A 26,386-nucleotide genomic window follows, 5' to 3' on the forward strand; every position below is an offset into this window, starting at 1 on the left:
AGTCACCCTTCCAATTGTAGTCCAAATAAATAACAAAATTAACAGGAGCTAGAATGCTCCAAAACTGAAAGGAAATTGACACCTGTTGGCCCCAAAGCTTGGCGCCCCTTTCGGTATTTCTTTATTCAAATTCAATGAAATGTATAACTGAGTACAACAAAGCCAGTCCAGGAGAGTAAACCTGCATGTCCAATCTGGCAGCCCTCAAAACCTCTTAGCACAGAGGATTCACACACAGATCTGTGTCCCACAAAAGCAACACACTGTGCTTCCCTCTAATCAACCAAGACAATTCAACAGGGCAGCCTTGAGCACACATCTGGCTATTCCATGAACATGGTTTCAAACTCAGTTCAAATACACATCCACTGTCCAATCTCGGTTTCCACCCTTCAAACTGCCATACCCCTCCTCTCACAAGGGGCCAGATGAAACAACTCTGCAGCAGACATAAGCCAGTGGAAAGAAAGAAAGATTGATATGTTCAGAGCTTACCAATTTTAATGCGTGGTTCTGCACCAGAGGGATTGACCGTACCAGTCTGTACTTGCAACAGCCTGTCTGTACTTTTCTCCCTGCAGTTGCCTGACTGAGGCACCAACTGTACTCTGATGATGCGTCGCAGAACTGCCCCAATGCTGTTTCCACATGCATCACATTGGACAACAAAAGCCTTTCGGAGATCCGGTAATACCAATACTGGATCCGAAGTAAGCTTTTCTTTAAGCTTTTTGAAGGTTGTAATTTCCTGATCAGCCCATCTAAACGGAGTTGCCTTCTTTGTTAAGGCATGAAGGGGCGAAGCAATCTTAGCAAAATACCGTATGTACCGCCTGTAATAGGAACACAATCCCAAAAAGCTGCGTACATCATGCACGGTCCTCAAATCTGGCTAGTTAAGAATTGCTTCCACCTTCGAAGGATCCATACGGACTCCATGCTTAGACACAATATGCCCCAAGAAGTGTATCTCCTGCAAGAAGAACTCACTCTTCTTGCCATTAATGACCAGCCTTTGGTTCCGGAGTTCTTCAAACACAATGGCCAAATGCCTTCTATGCTCCTCCTCAGTGTGTGAATGCACAATCATATCATCAAAGACTGTGCCCACAAACGCTCTATGAGGCCGGAAAATCCTGTCCATCATTCTGTTAAATGTGGCAGGTGCATTTGTCAATCCAAAGGGCATAACCAAGAACACGTATAACCCAAAAGTGGTTCGAAATGTTGTCTTATGCACATCCTGGGGTCTAATACGTATCTGATGATACCCGCTTTTCAAGTCTATCTGACTAAAGACTGTGGAGCCCTGCAAGCGGTCCAATATGTCATCGATCCTCGGAATGGGGAATCGATTCTTGATGGTATTCTTGTTCAGCGCCCTGTAATCAATACACATGCGCCAAGAACCATCTTTCTTTTGCACTAAGAGTATAGGTGAGCAAAAGGGTGATGAGCTAGGCTGTATCAACCCTTTATTCAACAGCTCTTGTACCTGACTCATAATTTCTTCTTGTTGGGCTGCACTAACACGGTACGGCGGTCTATTTGTTGGAGTACTACCCGGAATTAGATCAATGGCATGATCTTGTGGCCTTTCCGGAGGAAGTTCTCCTAGCAATGACTCAGAAAAACAATCTTGGAACTCACATAAGAAATCAGTCCTGTCCTTATCTAACGTAGACAAATTAGATTTAGACTCATCATCTTTTGCATCCTTTACAAAAATCAAGTACGCGGAAAGATGCTTTTTCATTACTGATGAAATTGCTGAAGCTGATACAATAGGAACAGATTCCCCTTTAAGCTTTACATCCAAAACATGTTCTCTCTCTCTATGAGTCAAAGTAATCTTCCTATTGTATGTATTCACCACCACATGTACTCTATGGTACCATGGCATACCCAACAAAACATCACATCCATCAAGTGGCATGATGAAAAACTCCTCGCTGTCCACATAACCCTGCACATGAAGCCTAAGCTTCCCAATAATAGGAGTGATGGGTTCTGCATACCCCAGACAAGCCATATTAGCCTCATATAAAGGCCCCATCTCCTCTGCACGAATCCCCAATCGGCCAGCCAAATCTGGTGAAATAAAGTTGGCTCTAGCACCTGTGTCAAAGAAAATCAAGGCATTTTGATCTCTCACTTTGCCCCATGCCCTGCACAACTCAGTCTCTTCACCACCTGGCTGTTCCCCAACAAGATCAGGAACTAACCCTGCAGAAGGTTTTGGTTTCTTAGACTTGGGCTCCCCTTTAGTGTCAGAGTCCTTTTGGGACTCACGCTTGGGACAATTAAAAGACATATGTCCCTCCTCTGTACAGTAAAAACATTTCCGAGCATCCATCAAAGCCTCTCTCTCCTCAGGAGTTCTCTTGGGCATTGGTAACTTCTTATACCGCTTCTCTGTAAACCCTTTTGCATCACGCGAAGCATGCCTTGACTTTTCAGATTTCTTGCTTGAGCTTTTACTTCCTTTAAATCCAGATGAGACCCCAGTGAGTAACGCATTTGCTGTCATAGCATTCTCTATCATCTGTGACATATTTGTTACTCGAGTCTTTATGCAATAGTCACGCACTTCCTTGGGCAGCCCACAACAATACTTCTCCACTTGCTCAGACAAAGGCACCGCATGATAAGAAGTAACTGGGAGTAAAGCTTCCCAAAACTTCTTATTATAATCCTCAAGATTTTCACGCTTTGATGCATCCAACTTGTGCCATGCTGTCATTACATCCACCTCAAAAGTAGATGTGAGCCATACGGAAGAGAACACCTGCTTAAACTGTATCCAAGTAGATGGTGCTATGCCCTGTAAAAGAAGAGTGGACCACCACTGCAATGCATTGCCCTTGAGAAAAGTCGCAGCTTTTCTCACCTTAGAGGATTCCGTGTAATTACCACCAGAAAAAGCAACATCAAACTGCTGTAAAAAGGTAAGTGCCTTTAGTTTATCTTTGGCTCCACTGAATGTGTCAAATTTCACAGCAGCTCCCCCTTCCTTATAATCCTTCGCCTTACCCATAGGCGTTAGATTATCGTAAGGAAGTGGCTTCACAAGATTGCTACCCCCGGCATTCATGCCCATCATAGGGTCAACATGACCAATTCCCACACCTGGCATTCCATACATTCCAGCCATGTTTCCAAACATACCATTATGCATACCGGGCTGCATGCCCCCATACATGTTGCCTTGCATTCCGGGCTGCATGCCCTGTTTCCTTGCATTCCGGACTGCATACCACGATACAAATTCCCTTGCATACCAGGCTGAAAACTAGCTCCAAAATTCCCTGGAATACCCATGCCTCCCTGAGGATAACCCCCAGTCATGGATTGGAACACAGAGCCACCACCAAAATAACCTGGATGCATAGACTGCTGTGGAATAGATGGCTCTCCGAAAAAGGAACTCTGTGAGTTGGCACCAAAAGTATGTTGCATGTTCGGAAACTGTCCAAAAGATGGATCCTGTGGGAAGGCACCACTATTGCCCTGAGGTAGTTTCTTAGAACGCACTTTCTTCTTCTTCTTTTCAGGCTCAGAATGGGATCTCATAAATTCAGCAAACTTCTCACTTTGAGTGAGCTGCATAAACACATCCATTACACCTGCCAACCGATTTTTAAATTGAGCATCATCTTCCTCTTTACTAGGCATATCTTCTGGCTGTGTTCCATCCTCATATTGTGCATCATCTACAGCCTGTTCTCCTACAAGAATATCCTCAGATTCATTTCTCTCAAGAGAGGTCTCTTGCTCTTCCTCTTCATCATAAAAATATTCGTCTTCTGTGTCTGACATGTTGCTGAGTTTTTCAGCTATGGCTTTCCTCGAGTCAACCACGAGCTCACCCCCTTAAGAAAGTTGATGATGGGTCCCGGCAACGGAACCTTGAAACCGGCCTCTGGTAGAAACCAAAGTGCGGTAGACTAGCAATCACCCTTCCAATTGTAGTCCAAATAAATAACAAAATTAACAGGAGCTAGAATGCTCCAAAACTGAAAGGAAATCAACACCTGTTGGCCCCAAAGCTTGGCGCTCCTTTCCGTATTTCTTTATTCAAATTCAATGAAATGTATAACTGAGTACAACAAAGCCAATCCAGGAGAAACCTCTTAGCACAGAGGATTCACACACAGATCTGTGTCCCACAAAAGCAACACACTGTGCTTCCCTCTAATCAACCAAGACAATTCAACAGGGCAGCCTTGAGCACACATTTGGCTGTTCCATGAACATGGTTTCAAACTCAATTCAAATACACATCCACTGTCCAATCTCTGTTTCCACCCTTCAAACTGCCATACCCCTCCTCTCACAAGGGGCCAAATGAAACAACTCTGCAGCAGACATAAGCCAGTGGAAAGAAAAAAAGATTGATATGTTCAGAGCTTACCAATTTTAATGCATGGTTCTGCACCAGAGGGATTGACCGTACCAGTCTGTACTTGCAACAGCCTGTCTGTACTTTTCTCCCTACAGCTGCCTGACTGAGGCACCGACTGTACTCTGATGATGCGCCGCCTGCAACTGTTCGGGACTGAACAGGACTGTACCCGCCTGTACCCGTCTGTACAGGTCTGCAGTACCCGATTGTACTAGTCCGTACAGTACTGTACATGTAGCCGCATGTGTTAGAAAAATCTGCAGCAACCGTACCTGCCTGCGTCAAATGGCAGCGACTGTACTGTTCTGTACAGTACTCGCCTGCAGCCCCTGTACCGTATAGGTCAGCACCTGCACAGCAGTCGCCTGAACCTGCAGCCGCCTGCTGTCCGTATTCTGGTCGCCAACGCCACTTGAACCAGCTGCCAATAAATCTGCAGCCGCCTGCTCTGTACGGCCTGCAACCACCTGGTCTGTACGGCCAGTGTACTGTATGGCCTGTGTTCTGTACGGCCTGTTCTGTACGGCCTGCTCTTCACGCAGCAAAACCAGCAGCCATACACCTCCACGCAGCTAGCTTCCACGACTCCTCCAAAAGCAAGAGAGAGAGAGAGAGAGAGAGAGAGAGAGAGAGAGAGAGGCGTGTATCTCCAAAAGTAGAGTTGCCCCTTTCCCCAAAAATATCCTAGTGGCCCCTTTCTAAAGTTTATCAAACTTCCTAAGGGCCACTTATGCCTAGGGGCCACCCAAGGTTGAAACATTAAAAATAATAAATCCCTTGGTCCCCCTTCACACTTGGGTGTCCACACATATTTCTATTTGTCCAGGAACCCAAATGTGAATCATTAAATATTTATCTTGCTCACCAACCACCATGCCCACACTTGTGCTGTTCCACTTTCACAGGGTCATGACAGACTCTCCCAAAATGGGTCACCTGTGTTGACATACTCTAATAAAGTAATCACGTCAACATGGCAGTTAGGAATATCTGAGGATAAGTTGAAACAGTTTATTAGAGGTTTGGATACTAACATTAGGTTTACTATACATAATTTTGAGCCGCAATCCTATGAGAGGACTCTCACTCTTGCTCAGAATCAGGAAATGATGCTGAATGGAGGTAAGCCCAAGAAGATCTAGGCTAGCTCCAAACCCCAACAACAGTCATCCACCACCCAACAGTCTTCATCTCAGGGGGGGAAGGGAGCTTAGAATAGCAAAGACACTAAAAAAGAATCCCAGAGCACCTCGGGAGACAAGAAGAATAAAAACTTCATGCCTACTAAAACACTTGAGGGACAAGCCAAGGAGGGCCTCACTGGTGGATATCTCCTACCAGAATAGCAATTGCGGTAGAAGGGGGAGAACAGATGTTTCTTCTGCCACACCGTGGGGCATGGTAAGAAAGATTGTACCAAGTGGTAGGTTGTACAAGCGCCTCTGCCTCCACGGTAGCCACCGTTGCATCTACACCTCCCACATCGGCCATCGACATCATTCAACTCTTACCTACCTTAAATGCAGTAACGACAGGGGTATTTGACAATAAGCAGGAGGGTGAGATTGAGGAGCAAAGGAAAGCCCTCATCCGTACTTATGGCACAACGAAGAGAGAACAATTCATTGTCCTCTTCGATATGGGCAGCTTTGAGGATGTCATTTCTCCTCAATTGGCTAAGAAGATGATTTGTACTCTTGTACCCCATCATTTGGACGTGGACGGGTTCACACCCGGTCTGCGCACTCACATTTCTCATAAGGTTCAACAGTTCTCATTTATGGTTCAAAAGGCCACATTCCAGTGAGACTTCATTGTCTCACTTCTTTTGGGGTGTGGTATGATTCTCGGCATTCGGTGGTTTAGGGATTATGCACCCATTCCCGATTGGATGCAGGACACTTTCATATTGTTGATGGTTTTCTTGAGCCTGTCCTAATTCGCAGGGATAGGAGAATTCTAGGTATTCCACTCATCTCACACATCCAGGCCCAACGAGCTATCAGAAAGGAGCCAAGTGCGCATTGATTTATGTCCGTAGCCAGCAGTCTGCTGTTCACTCAGCAACCCCTTTAAAGCAAAAGTTGAATGGTCACCTAGCATAGTTTCAAGACCTCATGCTAAAGGATGATCTCCCGCCACCGCACCTCCCACCCAGTTGTCCTGAGGATCATCGCATTGAGTTGGTCCCCAGGTTAGAATCGTCCAATAAGTTGCTATATGGCCTTTCTAAGGCATTGGAACGTGAATTGGAGCAACAGCCTTCCCAGTTTCTTCTAGTTGGATTTATCCGGCCTTTGTCCTCGACCTTTGCTGCACCTTTCTTGTTTGTGTAGAAGAAAGACGAGTCTGGACGATTGTGTGTGGATTATAGGGCTCTTAACAAGCTCGCAGTGAAGAATAGGTTCACCGTCCCCAATGCCCATGATTGAGTACATTCTTGACTGACTCAACGGTGCAAAGTTCTTTTTGAAGATAGACCTCAAGAGTGGCTATGATCAGGTTTGGATCTTTACCGGCGGCTGACATTCCAAAAACAGTCTTCAGGATTGAACGTGGCCACTACGAGTTTGTTGTGATGCCATTTGGTCTCACCAATGCACCGGTGACATTTAACAAGATGATGTCTTTGGTTTTTGTGGAGCTCATAGAAAAGTGTGTTTATCTTTTTAGATGATATACACATCTTTTTTGCTACTACAGAGCAGCATGAGTTGGATGTTGAAAAAGTTTTGCAACTTTTACGAGACAATGCACTCGACATCAATGCAAAAAAGAGCAAATTTGGAGTAGAAGAAATTCATTATTTGGGATATATTATCAGAGCAGACAGGATTAACCTCGATCCTGAAAAGTTAAGGGCAATTCTCGAATGGGATGTTCCCAAAAATGCTCAAGAGATTTGCTCTTTTGCTCAAAGGTGTGAAGATGTGTCGACAGAAGGTGTCTGTCATGGGCAAAGCACTCGAGGCATTTCATGCAATGAAGAAAGTTGCCTTTGAGTGTCCAGTTCTCAAATTGGTGCTTGAAATACAAAGAAAAGATCTCGACAATAGAAGGTGGTGACAAAATGCCAAACAATGAAAGAGAACTGAAGTTCACAAATACAGGATGCACAGGAACTGAAGGAAGATCATATACACCAAAAGGTGGTTACAAATCTGGAGTAGGCAGCATGAGGCACACCGTAGGTGCAGCCAATATCCCAGAATATGTGGAAAAATGAGATGATACAATTGAGGTCAAAGCCCATGCTTATATAGCACCTAGAGGGCCCAGTCGGCCAGCATAAAGCAGGTCGATTGGGGCATAATGTGGAACATGCCAAAAAAGGTGCCAAAAAATATGGAAAAAATCCAAAAGAATATGGAAAAATTTCCCAAGCTGGGGGAGGTCCTCTAGAGGTGCAAGAACAGCAATGAAGCACCCTGAACAATGGAGATGATCCCTCCAACACCTCCTCTTCAGCTCCACTGAAGAGGACTGATACCAGCGCGTGGAAGTAAGTGATCCAAAGTTGATTTGGAAAGCGCCTTGGTGAAGATGTCCGCCACATTGTCCCTGGTAGGACAATACTCCACCCTTAAGGTACCAAGGGCCAAGTAGTCATGAACCATATGATAATGAACCACAATGTGCTTGGACTTCGAATGGAAGACCAGGTTCTGTGCAAGAGCCATGGCACTTTGACTGTTGGAGTAGACAATGGAAGGCATCCGAGGAGGGACATGAAGATGATCAAGCAGTTGATGAAGTAAGCACGATACTCTGCTTTTGTTGAAGAACCAGCAACTGTAGGCTGCATCTTCGTTTGCCAAGAAATAAGTCCAGTACCAAGTAAGCATAGTCACAGGGGACGTCTGCTTGGAACGCGGGGATGCCGAATCGGGACGGAACAGCGACGGGGACGGACGAACGTCCCCCACGACGCGTCACTCACAGGGGACAGGGACGGGGACGCCGGTGGGGGACGGCTCTGTGGGGGGACGGCAAAGAGCTGTTGCGTTTTTTTTTGGCCGTTTTTTTGCCATTGCGCTCGCCGTTTCTAGCCGTTTATGGCTGTTGGCTTGGCCTTGGGCCTTGGCCCTTGAGCCTTGAGCCTTTGAGGCTTGGCCCTCTCTCTCTCTCTTGCCCTTGAGGCTTTCCTCTCTCTCTCTCTTGCCTATCTATATAAGAACAAGCCTCTACAAGGCTACAAGCACACACAACTCTCAAAGCTCAAGCTTTCAAGCTTCTTCTAGCTTCCAACTTCCAAGTTCCAAGCCTCTAGGCTCTCACACAAGGCCCGTGCATTCTCCTAGTAATAGAGCTCCATCCCCTGCACACCCAGATTCAGCTTTTTTATTCAGTACTTTTTCATTTTGTTGGGATGACAGAGGATACCCCATACAGGTACTCCGATTTGTCTCATAGGCCGAGTTCGGTCTTTTGGAAGACGTTAATAAAATCTTTCTTTCTTTCTCTCTCTCTCTCTCTCTCTCTCTCTCTCTCACCTCTCCCTCAAGCCTCTTCAGTCTTCCAACTTCCAAGCCTCTAGGCTCTAGGCCTCTCTCTCTCTCTCTCTCTCTCTCTCTCTCACCTCTCCCTCAACTTTCAAGCCTCTTGAGTCTTCCAACTTCCAAGCCTCTAGGCCTCTCTCTCTCTCTCTCTCTCTCTCTCTCTCTCTCTCTCTCTCTCTCTCTTTCATTTCATTTCATTTCATTTCTCATTCCTCAAGGCTCAAGAGTCAAGCCATCTTCAACCATGGCATCCTCCTCACGTGCCGGGGCTTCTTGTAGAAGGACAACGGGATGGACATGGTGGGAGGAGGTTAACTACACCCCATCCGCTCATGGAGGCGGTTCTCGTCCATGGGTATGCAAGCTTTGCCCGTACTGGCGAATGGGTGGCGCCGACAAAGTGCGAGCCCACCTCTTGCATGAGAGTGGGCATGAGGTGAGGTTTTGCACGAATGTCACGCCCGAGAAGAGATGGGAACTTCTTGACAAGCTTAGCGTCTACGAAGCGGTCGAAGCGACAAGGAGGACACCACGAGTGGCCGTGGATCCCGTGACGATGGGGAGAGGAACTCAAGCCTCTACAATGGAGTCATGTGGTGGATCGGGATCATGCACACCATCACCTTCACCATCAAGTTGGAATGTTACTCCATCCACGACGCCGGCACCCTCCATCTCCACGGCCTCTCAACCATTACGTGGCCCACGGCGACAATCTACACTTGGGGAGAATTGGAGCCCCAAGTTGAAGGAGGAGGTGGATATGGCGGTGGCCCGCTTCTTCTTCCACGACCACATTGCCTTTCAAGCGGCTAGGTAAGTGCAATCGATCATTGCCAATTCATCATTCATGTTTTCATCATCCTAGTCCCCTTCTCATTAGTAAATTACTTTCTTGAATAGGTCGGAATACTTCAAGTTCATGGTTAAGAAGATTGGGGAGTATGGCTCAACCTATACGCCCCCCTCATCCGAGAGCTTGCGCACTACATTGCTCGAGAAGGAGAAGTGCATTGTAGAGCAAGCGGGCGACAACACAAAGCGGCAATGGGAGAGGAACGGAGTCTCCCTCATTGTGGATGGATGGAGTGACACCCGCAAGAGGAGTATTCACGGCATGGTTGCATATTCCCGTAGAGAGATGTACTTCATCTCATCTCATGATGCATTCGGCACTGGGAAGAGCGCGGATGTGCTTGCGGCGGAGTGGGCTACCACCATGGAGATCGTTGGCCCCGAGCATGTAGTGGGCTTTGTTGCGGATGGAGAGCCTTCCAATAGAGCGGCGGGAGCTATTCTCCAAGGTATGTATGGACATGTCACGGTGTCCTTTTGTATGGCTCATTGCCTAAACAACCTCCTCAAGGACATCGGGGCATTACTATGGATCAGCCCGCTCATTGAAGAGGCCAACACCATGGTCTCCTTTGTCCTCAACCACGAAAGACTTCGGCGTGAGTTCAACAAGAGGTCCTGTCTCTCTCTCCTCAAATATTCCGACACCCGGTTTGCCTACAACTTTCTCATGTTGGGCCGGTTGAAGGATTGCAGCGGTGCTTTGAGGGGGCTTTTCCTTAGTGACGAGTTTGTCGCCATGCAAGAGTCCCATACAAACACTGGCCAAGAGTGTAGGCTACGGGCGGATGACGCCTCTTGGTGGGAGCGTGTGAAGACCACAAATGCTATGGTGAGGCCCATAGTTCACCTATTGAGGATTGTAGACGCTATGCAACCATGCATAGGCAAGGTCTACGAGGCCATGGATCGCATGATAGAGAAGTTGAAAGACTTCGTGCCTGACGAAGACAGATACGAGGAGATCCATGCCTTGTGTCTAGGAAGGTGGAATTCCTACTACTCTCCATTGCATGCAGCAGCTTATGTGGTGGACCCAGAATTCCAAGGCAACAAGCAGGAGAGCGACCGGGAGGTGAGCGCTGGATGGAGGATCCATCTTGGATCGTCTTGTGCCTGATGCATCGGTTAGGCGCAAGATCAGGGACCAGCTTTCGATGTACAGGTTCATGGCTCCTATGGCTGTCATGATGCACAGGTTGACTGGAGCTGCAGCAGCTTTCCATCCGCATACTTGGCCAGGCCGTCAGCTCCTCTTGCTTGGAGCAACTTTGGAGTACCTACAGCCACATTGCCTCTAGGAAGAGGAACCGACTCGGGGTAGAGCGTGCCAATGATCTTGTCTTCGTCAGCGCGAACTTGCGAATGCTTTGCAAGAGCGTGACCAAGAAGGTAGATTCCTTCACCGAGTGGGAGATGAGTCAACAAGAAGAGCAACAAGAGGATGAGGTGCAGGAGCAGCATGCCTGTGAGGATGAGACTGAGGATGAGCTTGATGCTTCTTTGGCACAAGCTACCCATGACCATGAGGCGAGCACTTCACGTGGATGATCATTCATGGATCATGATTCATGGGCCTTACTACTTAGCTCTAGCCTCTAGCCTCTAGTCTTCAGCACTTTTTTGTCATTGACTCATTTGAGTCCGTCCATGTATTCTGCCTCCTTAAGGCTTAGTCCTGACTCCTGACTCTTGAGTCATGACTCATTTTGTATCTACTTAATTATTAATATGACTCAAAAGCTTACCATTTTAGTGTAAATTTGTGCTCATTTTGATGTACTGTCAAAGTAGAATAAGTGTAGAGTAGAAAAATTAAAAAACGAAGTATTTTTTGAGTGCCGTTCCCTCCCCCGTCCCCGTTCCCTACTTATGGCTGTCCCCCGTCCCGTCCCCATCCCCGTCCCCCGTCACCGTCCCCCGTCCCTTGTGACTATGCAAGTAAGTAGCAATAGCCCATAGTAGACCTCCGGGTATCTAGATCACCTGCACAGTTGGAATCTGAATATCCAACCAAATCAAGACTAGAGCCATATGAAATCCCATGTGTCAAGGTGTCCTGTATGTATCTGAGAGCAAGAACAACAGCCTGCCAATGAGAAGTATGTGGTGCTGAAAGAAACTGACTTAGGATACTAACGTTGTAAGCAAGATCAGGCCTAGTAATGGTGAGATGAATAAGTGAGCCGACAAGCTCTCTATACTGAGTAGGATCATGATAGGGTGGAGAGTCATCGTTTTTACTCAACTTCTGATTTGGGTCCATAGGGCAAGATAATGAGCGACAGTCCTTCATACCAAACCTCTTGGAATGTGTGGGTTAACACCATATTCTCACACATGACATGGCAGACATATACACTGGCAGAGTAGAGGATGGGCTCCTCCTACTCATGGATCCCCTGGCATCTATGGATACCATTACAGCCCAGCTCGCATCACTCCTACACACGGCTGCATTACAGAGCTTCCCACATCGTGTACACTCAGGAGAGCCTGCGAGACCTGGGACTATGCCCCAGAACAGATGGTATGATGACGAGTGCAGAGCCCTATACTCACGACTCCGCATACAGAGAGCCTTGGGAGCCATCACAGAGCAGGAGTCGAGGAGAGAGATGAGGAGACTTACTCGCCGCAAAAGGCGGGCCTTCGCAGAGATACAGGAGCTAGAGATCTTTCATTTCTTCATGAGTAGAGATAGCCCTGTCTCATGGCGGCACTTCAGAGAGCCCCGGACCCCGACACCTATTGCAGACCCACAGACATGGCACACATATGCAGAGGGTCTATACCATGCCCCACAGCAGCCACCTATACCTCAGCCACAAGAGCCTCGACCTACCACAGCTAGCTTCTTTACCCACTCGATGGTACAGGAAGCTATCCGCCGCCTACAGCATGGACGGGCCGCCGACCATATGGGCCTGCAGGGTGAGCATCTCATATATGCAGTAGATTCTTTAGCTCCTTTTCTTGCACACCTGTTTAACAGGGCACTAGCAGAGGGTTTGCCTGCGGAGTGGACGATGCACACCATTGTGCCGATTCACAAAACAGGGGATATGCTCGATCCGAGCAACTACAGGACAGTTATGGTTGGCCACGTGCTGGCCAAACTCTATGGTGCAGTGCTGGAGCAGGAGCTTAGCTTATATGCTGAGCGAGCAGGTTTACGCTCATCAGGGCAGGCAGGCTTCAGGAGAGCTTTCTCTACCACTGACCATGTATTCACTTTGAGATGTATGATTGATCAGGCCAGAGTGAGGAAGAGAAAGCTCTATTGCTGCTTTGTGGATTTCCGCAAGGCATTTGACACAGTACCACGAGAGAGGCTCTTTCAACGCCTGCAGTCTCTTGGCATACCAGCAGATATGACATGGGGCATCTATGCATTATATGAGCAGGTTTTTGGGCGAGTCAGGTGTCCAGGAGGTATGTCCGAGACTATTGCTAGCACCATTGGTGTGAAGCAAGGATGCCCACTTTCCCCCACGCTATTTGGGTTATACATTGATGAGGTGGCTGACTTCATTACACGGGGAGGCGGAGATGGAGTTGATTTAGCAGGTACCTCAGTACATATTATGCTCTATGCTGATGATATTGTATTAGTGTCTGAGTCCCCCGGTGGTCTACAGCAGCATCTACATGCACTCCATGATTTCTGCACACAGAGGGGTCTTACTGTGAACCTTGGGAAAACCAAGGTTATGGTCTTTCATACATCGAGACAGGACAGGAGTCAGCTGACATTCACTCTCGCAGGATGCCAGGTGGAGGTGGTGACATCATACGTGTACCTAGGGGTTACCTTCTCTGCAGCAGCCACACGCTTTACCATGGGTTCAGCAGCCAGAGCTAGATTGACACGGGGATATGCAGCATTGGCTATGCTAGAGAGACAGTGCCACCAGGCGCATTTTCAGGAGCCCCGGACGAAGGGGTGGCTATTTGACACATTAGTCACACCGGCATTGATGTATGGAGCAGCAGTATGGGCGCCAGGCCTTGCTACCCATTGGTGGACACAGATAGAGAGACCACAGGCCCTCATGATGGCACGCATGATACGCAGCAAACCGTCAGTACCTCATGACATTATCCGAGCAGAGTTTGCTGCGCCTCCTATGATGGTAGAGGCCATATTTCAGACTATATGCCTGCTAGACAGATTCAGAGAGATGCCACAGGACAGATTATCATACAGAGCTTTTCAGGCATCTAGACAGTTGGCTGAGGCAGGAGACAGAGGATCATGGTATGCACAGGTCACACATTGGTTCTCACAGCATGGCCTAGACATGGATCATCTACCACCATTCCAGTATGACAGGGATGCACCACATATCCGTCTCTCTCATAGTGAGAGGAACAGAGTATTGAGACAGGATCTATGGCAGCTCTATACACGAGAGACATGGATATCGCCTACACAGCCTCTTCCACCGAAGATGCTATACTACAGAGATCACTTCATGAGTATCACTGATGATGGATTTATAGAGAGGCCTAGATACATGGAGGGCTTTTTACCACACGGCTCCCGAGTGGCTATTGGTCAGCTCAGAGTTTCATCACACCGATTGGAGATTGAGACTGGCAGAGCAGCACGGATCCCCCGAGAGGAGAGGGTATGCAGATTGTGCAGAGAGGAGGTGGAGAGTGAGGAGCATTATGTATGCAGATGCAGAGCATATACAGCCATCAGAGAGAGATATCCCATTTTATTCAGAGAGCCACATTCCCTACGCCAGATCTTTGAGGCAGCAGACCAGCGCATACTGGGGAGATACATTCTAGACATACAGCGCCACAGAGAGACATTATTACAGGCTCAGACAGCTCCAGAGGGGGGGCGACAGACACAGATTACTACATTTTTTCAGAGATCCATACCCCTCCCAGCCCCTACACGGCAGGGAATTACTCTCCAGAGAGCAGAGACACTTAGAGCCCGCAGGAGACAGAGGACACCTGGCTTTCGGACACCACGCCTATACCAGAGAGAGATGACAGAGATCAGAGCTCAGTTTCACAGAGAGGGTGAGGAGCGACTGGCTCGCTTCAAAGCACACCCAGGCATGTTCTTCAGGGAGCTGTGGACACCCCCTTCACTGATGTATACCATTTTATACCCCCAGTATGGTACAGGATGGAGCTAGCTAGGTTGCATATCATGATTGTATACTCCATGCATATAGCTTTGCATTCTCCTAGTAATAGAGCTCCATCCCCTACACACCCAAATTCAGCTTTTTTATTCAGTACTTTTTCATTTTGTTGGGATGACAGAGGATACCCCATACATGTACTCCGATTTGTCTCATAGGCCGAGTTCGGTCTTTTGGAAGACGTTAATAAAATCTTTCTTTCTTTCTTTCTTTCTTTCTCTCTCTCTCTATATATATATATATCTATATATATATATATATCTATATATATATATATATATCTATCTACATGTATATATACATACACACACGTGTGTGTGTGTGTCTGTCTGTGTGTGTACATACATACATACATACATATATATATGTGTGTGTGTGTGTGTGTGTGTGTGTGTGTGCAGTTTATTTAGCGACAAACAAAACCTTTCAAAAAAAACCTTCGAAACCTACGAAACCATAAAACCTCGAAGCGTTTCTTGGGACTATGGATGTATCACAAAGTAACAAAGATGATTTAGTAATATCAACTATTGTTGTTAGGCTAACCACATGAGCCTTTAAATTTGAAACGTTCTTAATTGAGATATATTTTCAGTAAGCCAACTGAATTAACATCCTTATAGATGAATGGGATGCTTGTTTGCTAAATCCATAAATCTAAATAGATGACTATATCATAAGATACTGCTATCGTTCGAAACTTCAATTGAAGTATCACTCTTCATGAGAGTATCAATGTCATGGATGGTGGAATTCACAGATATATTTGGATGAATGGGATGCTTGTTTGCTAAATCCATAAATCTAATTAGATGACTATATCATAAGATACTGCTATCGTTAGAAACTTCAATTGAAGTATCACTCTTCATGAGAGTATCAATGTCATGGATGGTGGAATTCACAGATATATTTGGCTTTGTCATGTCTGGTTTTGGCACGTCATGACTCAGTTCTTGTTTGATCAACATGATGACGTGGTGGCAGAGACCTTGAAAGATTGTTTTGTTCTCCCTGCCGCGTATATTCCACTATCAGGCGGCCAGCGGTCTACCTGCACAACTCCACCACAAGGGCAGAGCTCTTTCTCATCGGCATTGATCATGTCTCTCCAAAGAGTGCAGAGCTCGTCCGGAGTGTGAGATTCTGTACTTTCCTGTTTCTGTCTTCTTTGCTGTATTCTCATTTTCTAAGTGTTTGTGTCCTCTGCGTTGCCTTTTTGTCCTGCAGCTGATCAGGGACATCCGGCCAAATGTGGTTGCAGTAAACTCCTTGCTTTGATCTGGAGTTTTTGGCATGTGGGATGCATGTTTTTATTACTTGCATATATGACACCTTGTCGGGCCTATTGTAGGTCGAGCTTTGTGAGGAAAGAGCCAAAACTTTACTCTCTGGCCAAACGGAGCTCAAAAAATTGAAATTGCGGGATTTTTTTGCAATCAAAGGAGGTCTAAGCCAGAAGCTTCTTACTTTTATCATCAAGAATATGTATGCTGACCTTGCTTGCACAGGTCTTAAGCCTGGAGAAGAGCTAAGAGTGAGTATATGTATGCTAATCAGCTTTTTACAAGGTTGGGCAGTGTGATACATAAACTTTAATGCAGGTTGGATATTTCAGGTTGCAATGGAACAAGGAAATGCACTTGGAGCAAGTATTTCATACATCGATCAAAACGTAAATGTAATTTTCTTGCACAAGTATCTTTCGTTTATTGATGTAGTCTGACTCTTCACTCCATAACTTTGCTTTTGTGAAACCAAACTGGAATGTTTGCTTTTCTTGGGCACCGCCAAACTTTTTCTACATCTTTCATAGAATGCTGGGGAAATCCCTGAGTTAGCCTTATCTCTTGCCCCCTTCTTCTCCTCTGTACATATATGGAGCCTCGGAGATCCACACTGGTTCAACTCCATCAGAAATCTCTCCCTTCTCGCTTCATTTCTTCTTTTCTCATGGCACCCCAACCTTGTCAGAAAGTCCTTTTTGGAAGGCCCAGTTGAACCAGTCGCCTGCATTATCTCAGGAGGAACCACCTGACCCCCCGCTCCCCCCCCCCTCCCCCTCTTCTCCTCTTCCTCCTCCTCCTCCTCCTTCTCTTAAGCCTCTCTTTTGCAGGTGGCTCAGCTTCGAGTGCGGGGTTCTCCTACCAAGCCCAAAAAGAGATTGAGTGAGGGGTTTGCTTAGGCAATGAATGAGCAAGAATCTAAGGACATCTCTCCTGAGTCCTCGCACTCCTAAGAATGCAGTCCAAAGTGCCTGAACTTCCTCATTGCTCTCTATGAGGAGGTCAATGAGGGCCTTGAATATTTGCTAGAATTCCTTCCTGGAAGACATGATGGATGCTATTAAGCAGGAGCTGACAGGATCAAGAGAGAATATGTAGGTACTCCGCCAAGAAGCTGCGCATAATCAAGAGAAGCTCAAGAATTTGTGGAAGCAAGCTTTTGAGGAGCTAAAATTCTATAAGTAATGGAATCAAGCTGGAAGGCTGACATGTGATGGAAGATGCAGCTAGCCAACTTCGCAGTCTTCAGCTCCAAGCAGTATCAACTGTATTCCAAGGAGAAAGCTCTGTCATCGTGTTCTGATGCTATCCCATGCACAGCACTTCCTAGCCAAGTCCCTGAATTCTGTTATATGATGTCCCCATTTGTCTCGTGACTCATCTGCTGTCAGTTGGCCAAGTTTTGAAAATAATATGTTTAGCTAGCCGGTTGGCTTGTATCTGGTTATTTTTTATACAATTTTTTTCCAAAAAAAAGAATGCTGGGGAATATGCCATGGCATCAACAGGCCCGTCTTTTACATGTGGGTATTGTGCCATGGCATCAGCAAGTATACTGTCGTCTAGGCGAATGCGTCACAGATTACAACCCTTAAAAGAGGAAAAAAGCTACAAAAACCGCCTCATACAGGGTCATATAAACCAAAAAGAAAGCAAAGGAGGGGGCCTTCAACTGCTGGACGGTTTTGGAGGGAGGCTACATCATCGTAGAGAGAGGTGGTGCACATCATTGTTGACTACCATGAGTATATAACATGCACGTTCCTAAAAGGTGAATTTGGGCATGTTCTTGGATTCATCTAGGTATAACATGTTCTTGAGTATATAATTCAGCCGTATTAGCGGACATGCAGGTTTAACATTGTGAAGTTTTCGTCCGAGTTGCGGCCAGTTGATATTGTGCTAATTCTTTCTATCTTTAGCGGTGTATTTTCCCTATCAACTACTTATTTGCTGTACTAATTCTTTCTATTTGCTACTTCCCTTAGTGCTAGGCTTCATTATGGCTGAGTCTGCCCTGCATCTCCGGAGGTTTGACAGAAACTCGGTACGAAGGGCTTTGTGTGAATATATGCTCTTGTGTGTGTGTGTGTGTGTGTGTGTGTGTGTGTGTGTGTGTGTGTGTGGATTGCGTGTGTGAGCATATCTTGATACAGAGTTCTACACCCACTATTGGGCACTGATGATGTTAGTGGGGATGTCGTAGTATCTAGTCCATACTATGCATAATGGAGTTGATAGTTATATAGTCTTGTGGGTTGACTACCATGAGTATATAACATGCACCTTCCTAAAAGGTGAATTTGGGCATGTTCTTGGATTCATCTAGGTATATATATATATATATTTTCTTGCTGCAGGTCACTCTGGAGAGAGCTGGACAAGGCTTCTATCTGACAGAGGTATTCAGGTTTTTCCTGAAACGAAAGGAAATTGTAAGGCAGTATCAGAATTTTTTTAGAGCACTCAGCTATGAAGACATCAACCACTGTGCTGAAGCCATGCTGAATCCAGAAGCCCTTAAAGAAGCAGTGGAAATGGGGGAAAAGTATTTTCCTGGACTGGTGCGTTCTCTCCCCATCACAGCTCAATGTCTAATGAGCAAGGCAGATTTTGGTTGATTGTTTCAACTTTCATGTGGATTCTTTTCTTTAAGAAGGTACCATGCTTATGCTTAGGTTGAAGTGTGTGATTACATTCTAACAGGTGAAAGCTATCTTGCACGAGAGAAATGAGTACATGATAAAGAACCTTAGAGAGATGAAGGGAAGCATTGTGGGTGTAGTAGGTGCTCTTCATGTCCAAGGGATGCAAAAGCTGTGGCGAGAGGCGGAACTTGAGTGCTCTGGAAGGGAGAGATCTCTCCCGATCATGTAATGTGGAGGATCAATCCATGTAGCTGACTGCGGGCTCCATGGAGGAGCAACATTTTACCTTTTTTACAAGAGCAAGTCATGGGGGCCCTACGGATTCTATGCCTACAAGGAATCTCTTTTTGAAATTACAAAGCATAATATAGGATCTCTAAATCCCAAAGGGGTTTCCCTAGACATGGCTAGAGGTGTTCGGCGGCTGCCCGCCAGCATGTATTTATCCTCATCCAGGCATTTGCAGAACCTGTTTTTCTTTGGCTTTACAGTATTCTCCAAAATTTAATCAAACTGTTGAGAAATTTAGTGGAATATAAAGTTGGAATCCGATAAGGCTCTCTCTCACTCTCTCTCTCTCTCTCTCTCTCGTGGAGATGAGCTGACAAAGAGACTCTCTATAGAGAATCTCAAGCCCAGGTACAAGATGCATCACAACCAGCTATCACCAGTTTTTTCCAGCAAGTCATGGTTGTAGACACTTGGCCATGACCACAGAAGCCCCTAGGCAACCTCACCTGACAGATTAGGCAGTGCACATTGACAACGCTGCACTTCAGCTACATTGTGCCGAACGTCCATGGTCCTCAAGATTGAGGCTCCTCTCCGCATGGCAACTTTGAATCCAAGGGATCCTTCAATGAAGACAACCCATATGAGGTCAAAGATGAGGAGATACACTGACCCCTTCACCACATAGAGGGCTTGTACTTGAGATGCTGAATCTTTTTCTTTCTTAGTGAGGTTTATCCTCGCTACATGATAGTCACCTCCTGGATGTATTGTGACAGTTTTTGGGGCCTAGTAGACCCTCGGGGTCTTTTGTGGACATTAATATAACGTCACAAAGGCCCTATTAGTGTTTTGAAAACGAGTGATGAAGCTAATGGCAAATGGGAAACGGGGGTGATGAAGCTAATGGAAAAAGCGTTTCTTTTTTAGTATATGGGGGGTATTCTTAAATCATGTCAGTTTGGACAATGGTAGAGCCGGATTGGCATTCAGCTGACCAATGTAGTTGCTAGATAGAGGACACAATCTTTCCAAAACAATAATGGCCTTATTAAAGTTGTATAGTGATAGAGCCAGATTGGCATTCAAAGGACCAATGTTGTTACTAGATAGAGGGACACAATCTTTCCAAAGAGCCACATAGCAATTTGTGGTGATTTAGATCCTCTTTCCCTGGCAATTCCAGATTAGCATCATAGAGATGCATCGACATGGGAGGTGGATTTTGAGGCTATATACTGTCTGTCATGAGGATGCATGATTCCCTCTTTTGATTGGATAAATTACAATAACTAATGTTTGTAGTGTGAGTGCACTTGAAAACACACGCTGTGGACCTCTGTTTTTTTTCTCTATTTTTGTTTTGACTTTGTGTATTGTGATGCTCCCTCTATGCTATGATTTGCCATAGCTACGTTATTAGCAAAGCTCCCAACTCCTAGTTTTTTCTTCAGGTGGTATGAGAGCTTAGGCTAAGCGACATTACGCTAGGGTAGCAAAGGAGCTCAGTGCTAGTTGTATACCTCATTTAATAAGCAAATATTCTGGTTATGATGTGATTAGGAGGTAGTTAGCAATATTAGGGATTACAGGCATTGGAAGAGCTCTTCCAAGCTCAAAGTGCCTTGGAAGAGCTCTTCCATTAGGGTCTCAAAGTGCCTTGGAAGAGCTTCATTCGGTTTTAGAGAAGTTCTATACTCAGCAAGATTACAGGCATTGTAACTGAGAAAGAGAGAGATAGAAAGACGCCTGATAAAGATTGCGATGGAAAAATCGCAGGCTCCTCCTCAGACCTCTTGCAACGCACAGGTATATCGCTGGCCTCTTCAAATCAGCACATTAGCCTCGGAGAAAGCCGAGCTTCTGCAGTCGTGTCAAACCCTTGTATCGACATGGTGACAACTACACGAGTTGGAAGGGTTCTTGTTCATAATAGCACAAGGGTTGAAAGGTTAAAACCCTAAGTGTTTAAGGATGGTGTAAAGAGTGTTTTAAAAATGGATTTGAAGTCTTTATTAAGAGAGCATATTCACATGGGGTCAATAAAAACAAATGTGTGTATGGGCATCTTCATCATTGATGTCATGCACATCATCAAAGAAGAGTACAAGCAAGGGATTGGCATCAACAACACGATCGTCGTCTCGATAAAAAAAATGTCAAAAAATCAAAGAAAAGGTAACAAGAAGAAAACACATGCCAACTTTCCGAGAAATGAAGATGAAGGTGGTGAGAACACTCTAGCTTAACAAAAGAGGAAAACATGGTAACTACGATTGGGCATTCTAAACAGCAAAAGCCTAATTGCAAAACCCCTTTGTAATCAACTCTACTCATTGTAAACGCGTGAAGCTAAGATGTGAAAACCTATAGAAAAATTCATATAACCCAGGATACCTAGTAAGATGGTGAAAACCTATAGAAAATTTCATATAACCTGGGATAGCTGGTAAGATGGTGAGTTCTACAAAAAGGTCAATCCATATATGCCACATCAGGTGGATCTTACATAGTAAGATGGTGAGTTCTACAAAAAGATCGATCCATATATGCCATAGTAGGTGGATATTACTTGGAGGGGGAGTTTAATGGGAAAGTGCCCACACACTTTTTGGGAAAGCCAAAATGCCAAAGATGTAAACCTAAGAACCTTAGAGTTAAATCAAGCCTTGTAAAAGCTAGCTAGTCTTGCCATCTACCACCAATAAAGAACCCTTGATAAAATGCCAAAGATGTAAGCCTTAGATTCTTAGAGTTAAATCAAGCCTTGTAAAAGCTACCTAGTCTCTATCTACTGCCAAAGATGTAAGCCTTAGATTCTTAGAGTTAAATCAAGCCTTGTAAAAGCTACCTAGTCTCTATCTACTACCAAGTCTAAGGGGAGTCAGTCTGTTAACCCCCTATGTGGCACGTGCATTCAAAGGATATTTAAAAAACCCCCTACTTACGGATTTTTGAATTTTAAAAACACCCCTTCTGTAACATAATGCGAACCATGTTATTGAAATTTATCCAAAGCTATTTGCGCATATTTACAAGAGCTAGCATTGGACAATCTACATTTGTGGTGATTGCACACAGGTCTCTCCAGAGTCCCCAAGTCTTCTTTGAATTCTCTATGTTTGCGCCTGCTTATTCACTTCAATTTTCACGTTTTCGCCATGGCAGCCCAAAGAATTCAAAAGATGCTCTAATTTACCAAGGGCTGCAACTTTCCTCTCTTGTGTAGGCATTGGGAATGCATAATCGATATGGCACTTAAGCAATCGATCAAAGATTCTCACATGAATACATGAAGTGTACAAAAGTGAATATTCTTTAGTGGAAAATTAATGATGGGGCTCCAATTTGAATTCCTGTTTGGTTCTCCTAGCATATCAGGAGGCATGACACCTTCCACCCATCTTGCATTTGGTTGTTCCTCATCTTCATCATCAATTGACTCGGTTGGATCCACTGCATCTTCCTGTTGCTTCTTCCCTTTCTTGGGACCTTTCGAGGCATCCTTCCCAACAGAACCAACCTTCTGTATACCTTTTCCATTTGTCTTTTTCTGCCTAGGAATATCAATCTGAGCATTGCAGCATGGACAAGGCCATCTTGATGTCGTGCCTTGAGCACAACCCATCATGCATTTAATTGTCTTCAAATCTCCCCCAAGATGCCAATCCACCTTGAACTTTCCTATGTTTTCTACATCTAAAAGTTGACCATCAATTTGCTTTTTGATTACATTTGTTATCCAAAGAGTCCTTTCAAACATCCATGTCAATACTTCATGTGTCTCCTTCGGTACCTCGAATGCACCAAGCCACCAGACCTCTTTCTCAGATTGCACACTAAAACTTGGTTTGGTAGTCTTTTCCCATGCACATATCATGGCCTCATTCATGAGCGTAATGCTCATACGTTCCAGCTTCCGACCTTTCACAATTTGGCACTCATCTAGCTTGAGCACAAATGAAAGTGTGCTCCCCAAAACTGTAAATAAACGGTAATTTACAATATTGTAAATAAACAATAATTTACAATATTCAAAACAAAATAATCGTCTTCATTTTCTACTGAAAAACATGAATAGTAGCAATTGCAAGTTCTCACCTTCTGGTGAAAGACCATAGAACTTCACCATAGCTTGTTCAATATGAACAAAGATGTTATTGTAAACATCATAGTGAAATTATGTACTTGTTGTCTTAATTTTCTTTTTGTTTGACCCTGTGTCTAATGTTAGTGTGCCCTCAATGTGATAAAACTGTCCTATAGCTCATTGCACATCATCATTATTGATACACGACGTTGTGAATCACCTTGAGTGTAGGAAATAAAGTGCCAGTGATTCCTTGTCTTAGAAATGTATCTTTTACAACCTGATGGATTGCTTGGTACCCTTTCATGCTGATTCCAGCTGCATCACAAGCATGTTGAATTAATGAAGAATCGATGGAGATGGTAATCTCACTCGCCACATTGCTGACAACAACTTGGCGTATTTCAGGATGATGAGGGTTAGTAATAATTGAGAGAATATCCTTGGTATTCAGAATGGCTTTGACCAAATCCTTCCATCCCTCTTCGTTAGAACCACACACCTCTTACAGAAAATTCCTGGCAGAACACAAATCATGACGATTTTGTTTAAATCACTGAGTGCATAATGAAAGTTTATGTTACTTACTTTGTTGTACGAATCCTTTTCTTCTGTGCTCCACCTTTAAACGTAAGAGATTCTATACCAGCCAATGTCTTTTTGCGTTCACAAGCACCATTTGGCATTGCTTTGAGTTGTTTGATAAGTTCCTCTAGCCTTTGAATCTTTGCATCCTTCTCCACATTCTCTACGAGGATCTCTTTCATTTTATCTGATGATGTTTTAAGTCCTTCTTGACAGTGTAAAAGGCTGAATTGTGATGCTTGCAATTGAGATTGGAGAATATGGGTTTTCCAAGCTCCACTTGTAGTCAATCTTCTGCAGTATCCTAACAAGCCTAGCTCTCCTTCACACCAATGAAAAATCCCTGTCCCCATCGTGCAACGAATCCTGGGGTGCTAGCAGCGGAAGTAGCACTTCTTGCATGGAGCAGGATCCTTCACTCGGGGCCTCGCCCACGAATATCCGGACAAGAGACTAATCCCTCGATTCTTCCAAAACCGAACCTGAAAAAACTTTCCTCGGTCGGAAAGCACGGGCGATTCCTCCATGATATTTTTACTCTAACGTAGTTAAGAGCCTTAACTAACTGAACTGATTTGACCGAACCCATAAGTATCATGGTCAGATCAAGGAAAAGACTTGCACTTGGATCATAGAGACCAACGCTTTTTTCCTCATTGAGAGGCACAGCCGGTGATTCTTTTCCATAGAACAATTTTTATCCGGGATTTACTTCATCTATCGTACTATAACAGAATTGAGTCTCATTTTAGGGATCCATCAGTCCAGCCTAACAGTCCCGTGGGTTAGCCAACCACCTAACCACCACTGTAGTGATGGGATCCATTTAAGAATTTGGTTAGGTTTCGTCCCGGGTACCAGGGAAAAGAGTTCCCAGGTCCCCTAGCCAGATATTCATGCAAACTTAAAACTAGTCACACCACTTACACACCTAATATGAAATTGCCTTTTTCACAAATTCAGCTGTGAAAAACAATCTTTTAATGAAACTATAGTATCACTAATCATAATCCTCCAAAATTATCTGGTTGAATCCTAATTTTTAATTTTTCCTTCATCGATGTACCTATGGCATCATTGGCAACCAGAACGCTCACCACCTGTCCACTCAGGGGGAGCCTTTTCAATAGTTCCTAGCTCATAGTACTCGGCAATATTTTCACTTATAAAAAATCAAAATGGAATCTCCGTTGAAGATCGGCAAGATCAACCAACAGATCCATATAAAAGAGCCATGGACTCATCCGTTGAGGACCAGGAAGGTCAATCAACCAGATCCATGCCCGAATTCAGAAAACAACTCTTACTCCTTGTTCCAATATCTTCCACAACGTACGTGTGGGTATCTTTGGCGACCCAGAGCCCGAGCACCGTATGGTCACCACCCTCTAGGATCCTTCGCAGGTCACCTAGCGCTTCATTCATAGGCCGCTTCCTTAGTCCCTCATCCACCGTACCGGAAGCTCACCATTTAAATCGAACTGAGGCTAGTCAAGACCTCGGCCGAGACCTTGCTATGCAAGATGTCCTCCGTTGACTCTCCGTCAATTGTTCCAACTTTATCAGATAGGTCTCCACGACCTCATTCACAAGACGGTCAAAATGCTTCCCCAGCATTTTTGACATAAAACAGTCATTTAAAAACAGGTCATAATTACAGTTTCTATAACGAACTCTCATCTTTCCACATTGTTCCACATCAATCCTCATTTATTTCATATGTATTCCTATTCTCATCACATCATTTTCCATCTCATCACATCTTTCCTCATTTATCCACATCAGATCTCATCCACTCGCATCTACTCATATCCACATCTCATCTCATCGACTCGCATCTACTCATATCCACATCTCATCACATCATATTCATTCACATCACATATCATCCATTCACATCTATCCCAATTTACATCACATCTCATTCACTCACATCCCGATTCACATGACATCACATATCATCCATTCACATCTATCCCAATTTACATCACATCTCATTCACTCACATCCCGATTCACATGATATCACATCTCATTCATTCATATCCATCGCATTCATTCATTCATATCCATCACATTCATTCTCATCACCATCCCATCACATACATTCTATCCACATTATATCACATCACTTCTATCCACATCATATCTCATTCATACACATCCATCCAATCCTTCACATGTACGACTACTCACATCTATCCATACATTCATATTTATCACTTCACATCCACATATATTCATGTCACATCACATTCTTTCACATACACATACACATCCACATCCATTCTTTCACATACATCCACATCCATTCTTTCACATATTCATCCACATCCATTCTTCACATACACATTCACATCCATTCTTCACATACACATCCACATCCATTCTTCACATACACATTCACATCCATCCATTCATTCACATCTATCTGATTCACATCACATCTCATCACATCTATTCACATCCATCCATTCATTCACATCTATCTGATTCACATCGCATCTCATCACATCTATTCACATCACATTTCATTTCTATGCAAGTTTTCAGTTTGATTTTCTTTTGAATAAAAGGAGTATTTCTTGAATCAGTATCCCCAAAACTTCTTGAT

The 26,386-nt window shown here is 44.7% G+C and overlaps 1 protein-coding gene across 3 annotated transcripts in view; it reads left to right on the plus strand.

The window, feature by feature from the left end:
• LOC147621543 (uncharacterized) overlaps positions 1-19,419 on the plus strand; it is a 37,470-nt gene extending 18,051 nt beyond the window's left edge. For all 3 annotated transcript variants that reach the window (XM_086824309.1, XM_086824310.1, XM_086824308.1), the window contains 6 exons: positions 15,921-16,071; positions 16,164-16,196; positions 16,288-16,470; positions 16,552-16,614; positions 18,580-18,783; positions 18,926-19,419. In XM_086824309.1, coding sequence (XP_086680435.1) covers positions 15,921-16,071; positions 16,164-16,196; positions 16,288-16,470; positions 16,552-16,614; positions 18,580-18,783; positions 18,926-19,096 — 805 coding nt within the window. In that variant the 3' untranslated portion in view covers positions 19,097-19,419. The remainder of the gene's footprint in view (positions 1-15,920; positions 16,072-16,163; positions 16,197-16,287; positions 16,471-16,551; positions 16,615-18,579; positions 18,784-18,925) is intronic.
• Positions 19,420-26,386: the final 6,967 nt, after the last annotated feature.

The sequence above is a fragment of the Cibotium barometz genome, chromosome 30 (assembly GCF_041138505.1).
Source record: "Cibotium barometz isolate CiBa-2024 chromosome 30, ASM4113850v1, whole genome shotgun sequence".
Classification (NCBI taxonomy): Eukaryota; Viridiplantae; Streptophyta; class Polypodiopsida; order Cyatheales; family Cibotiaceae; genus Cibotium; species Cibotium barometz.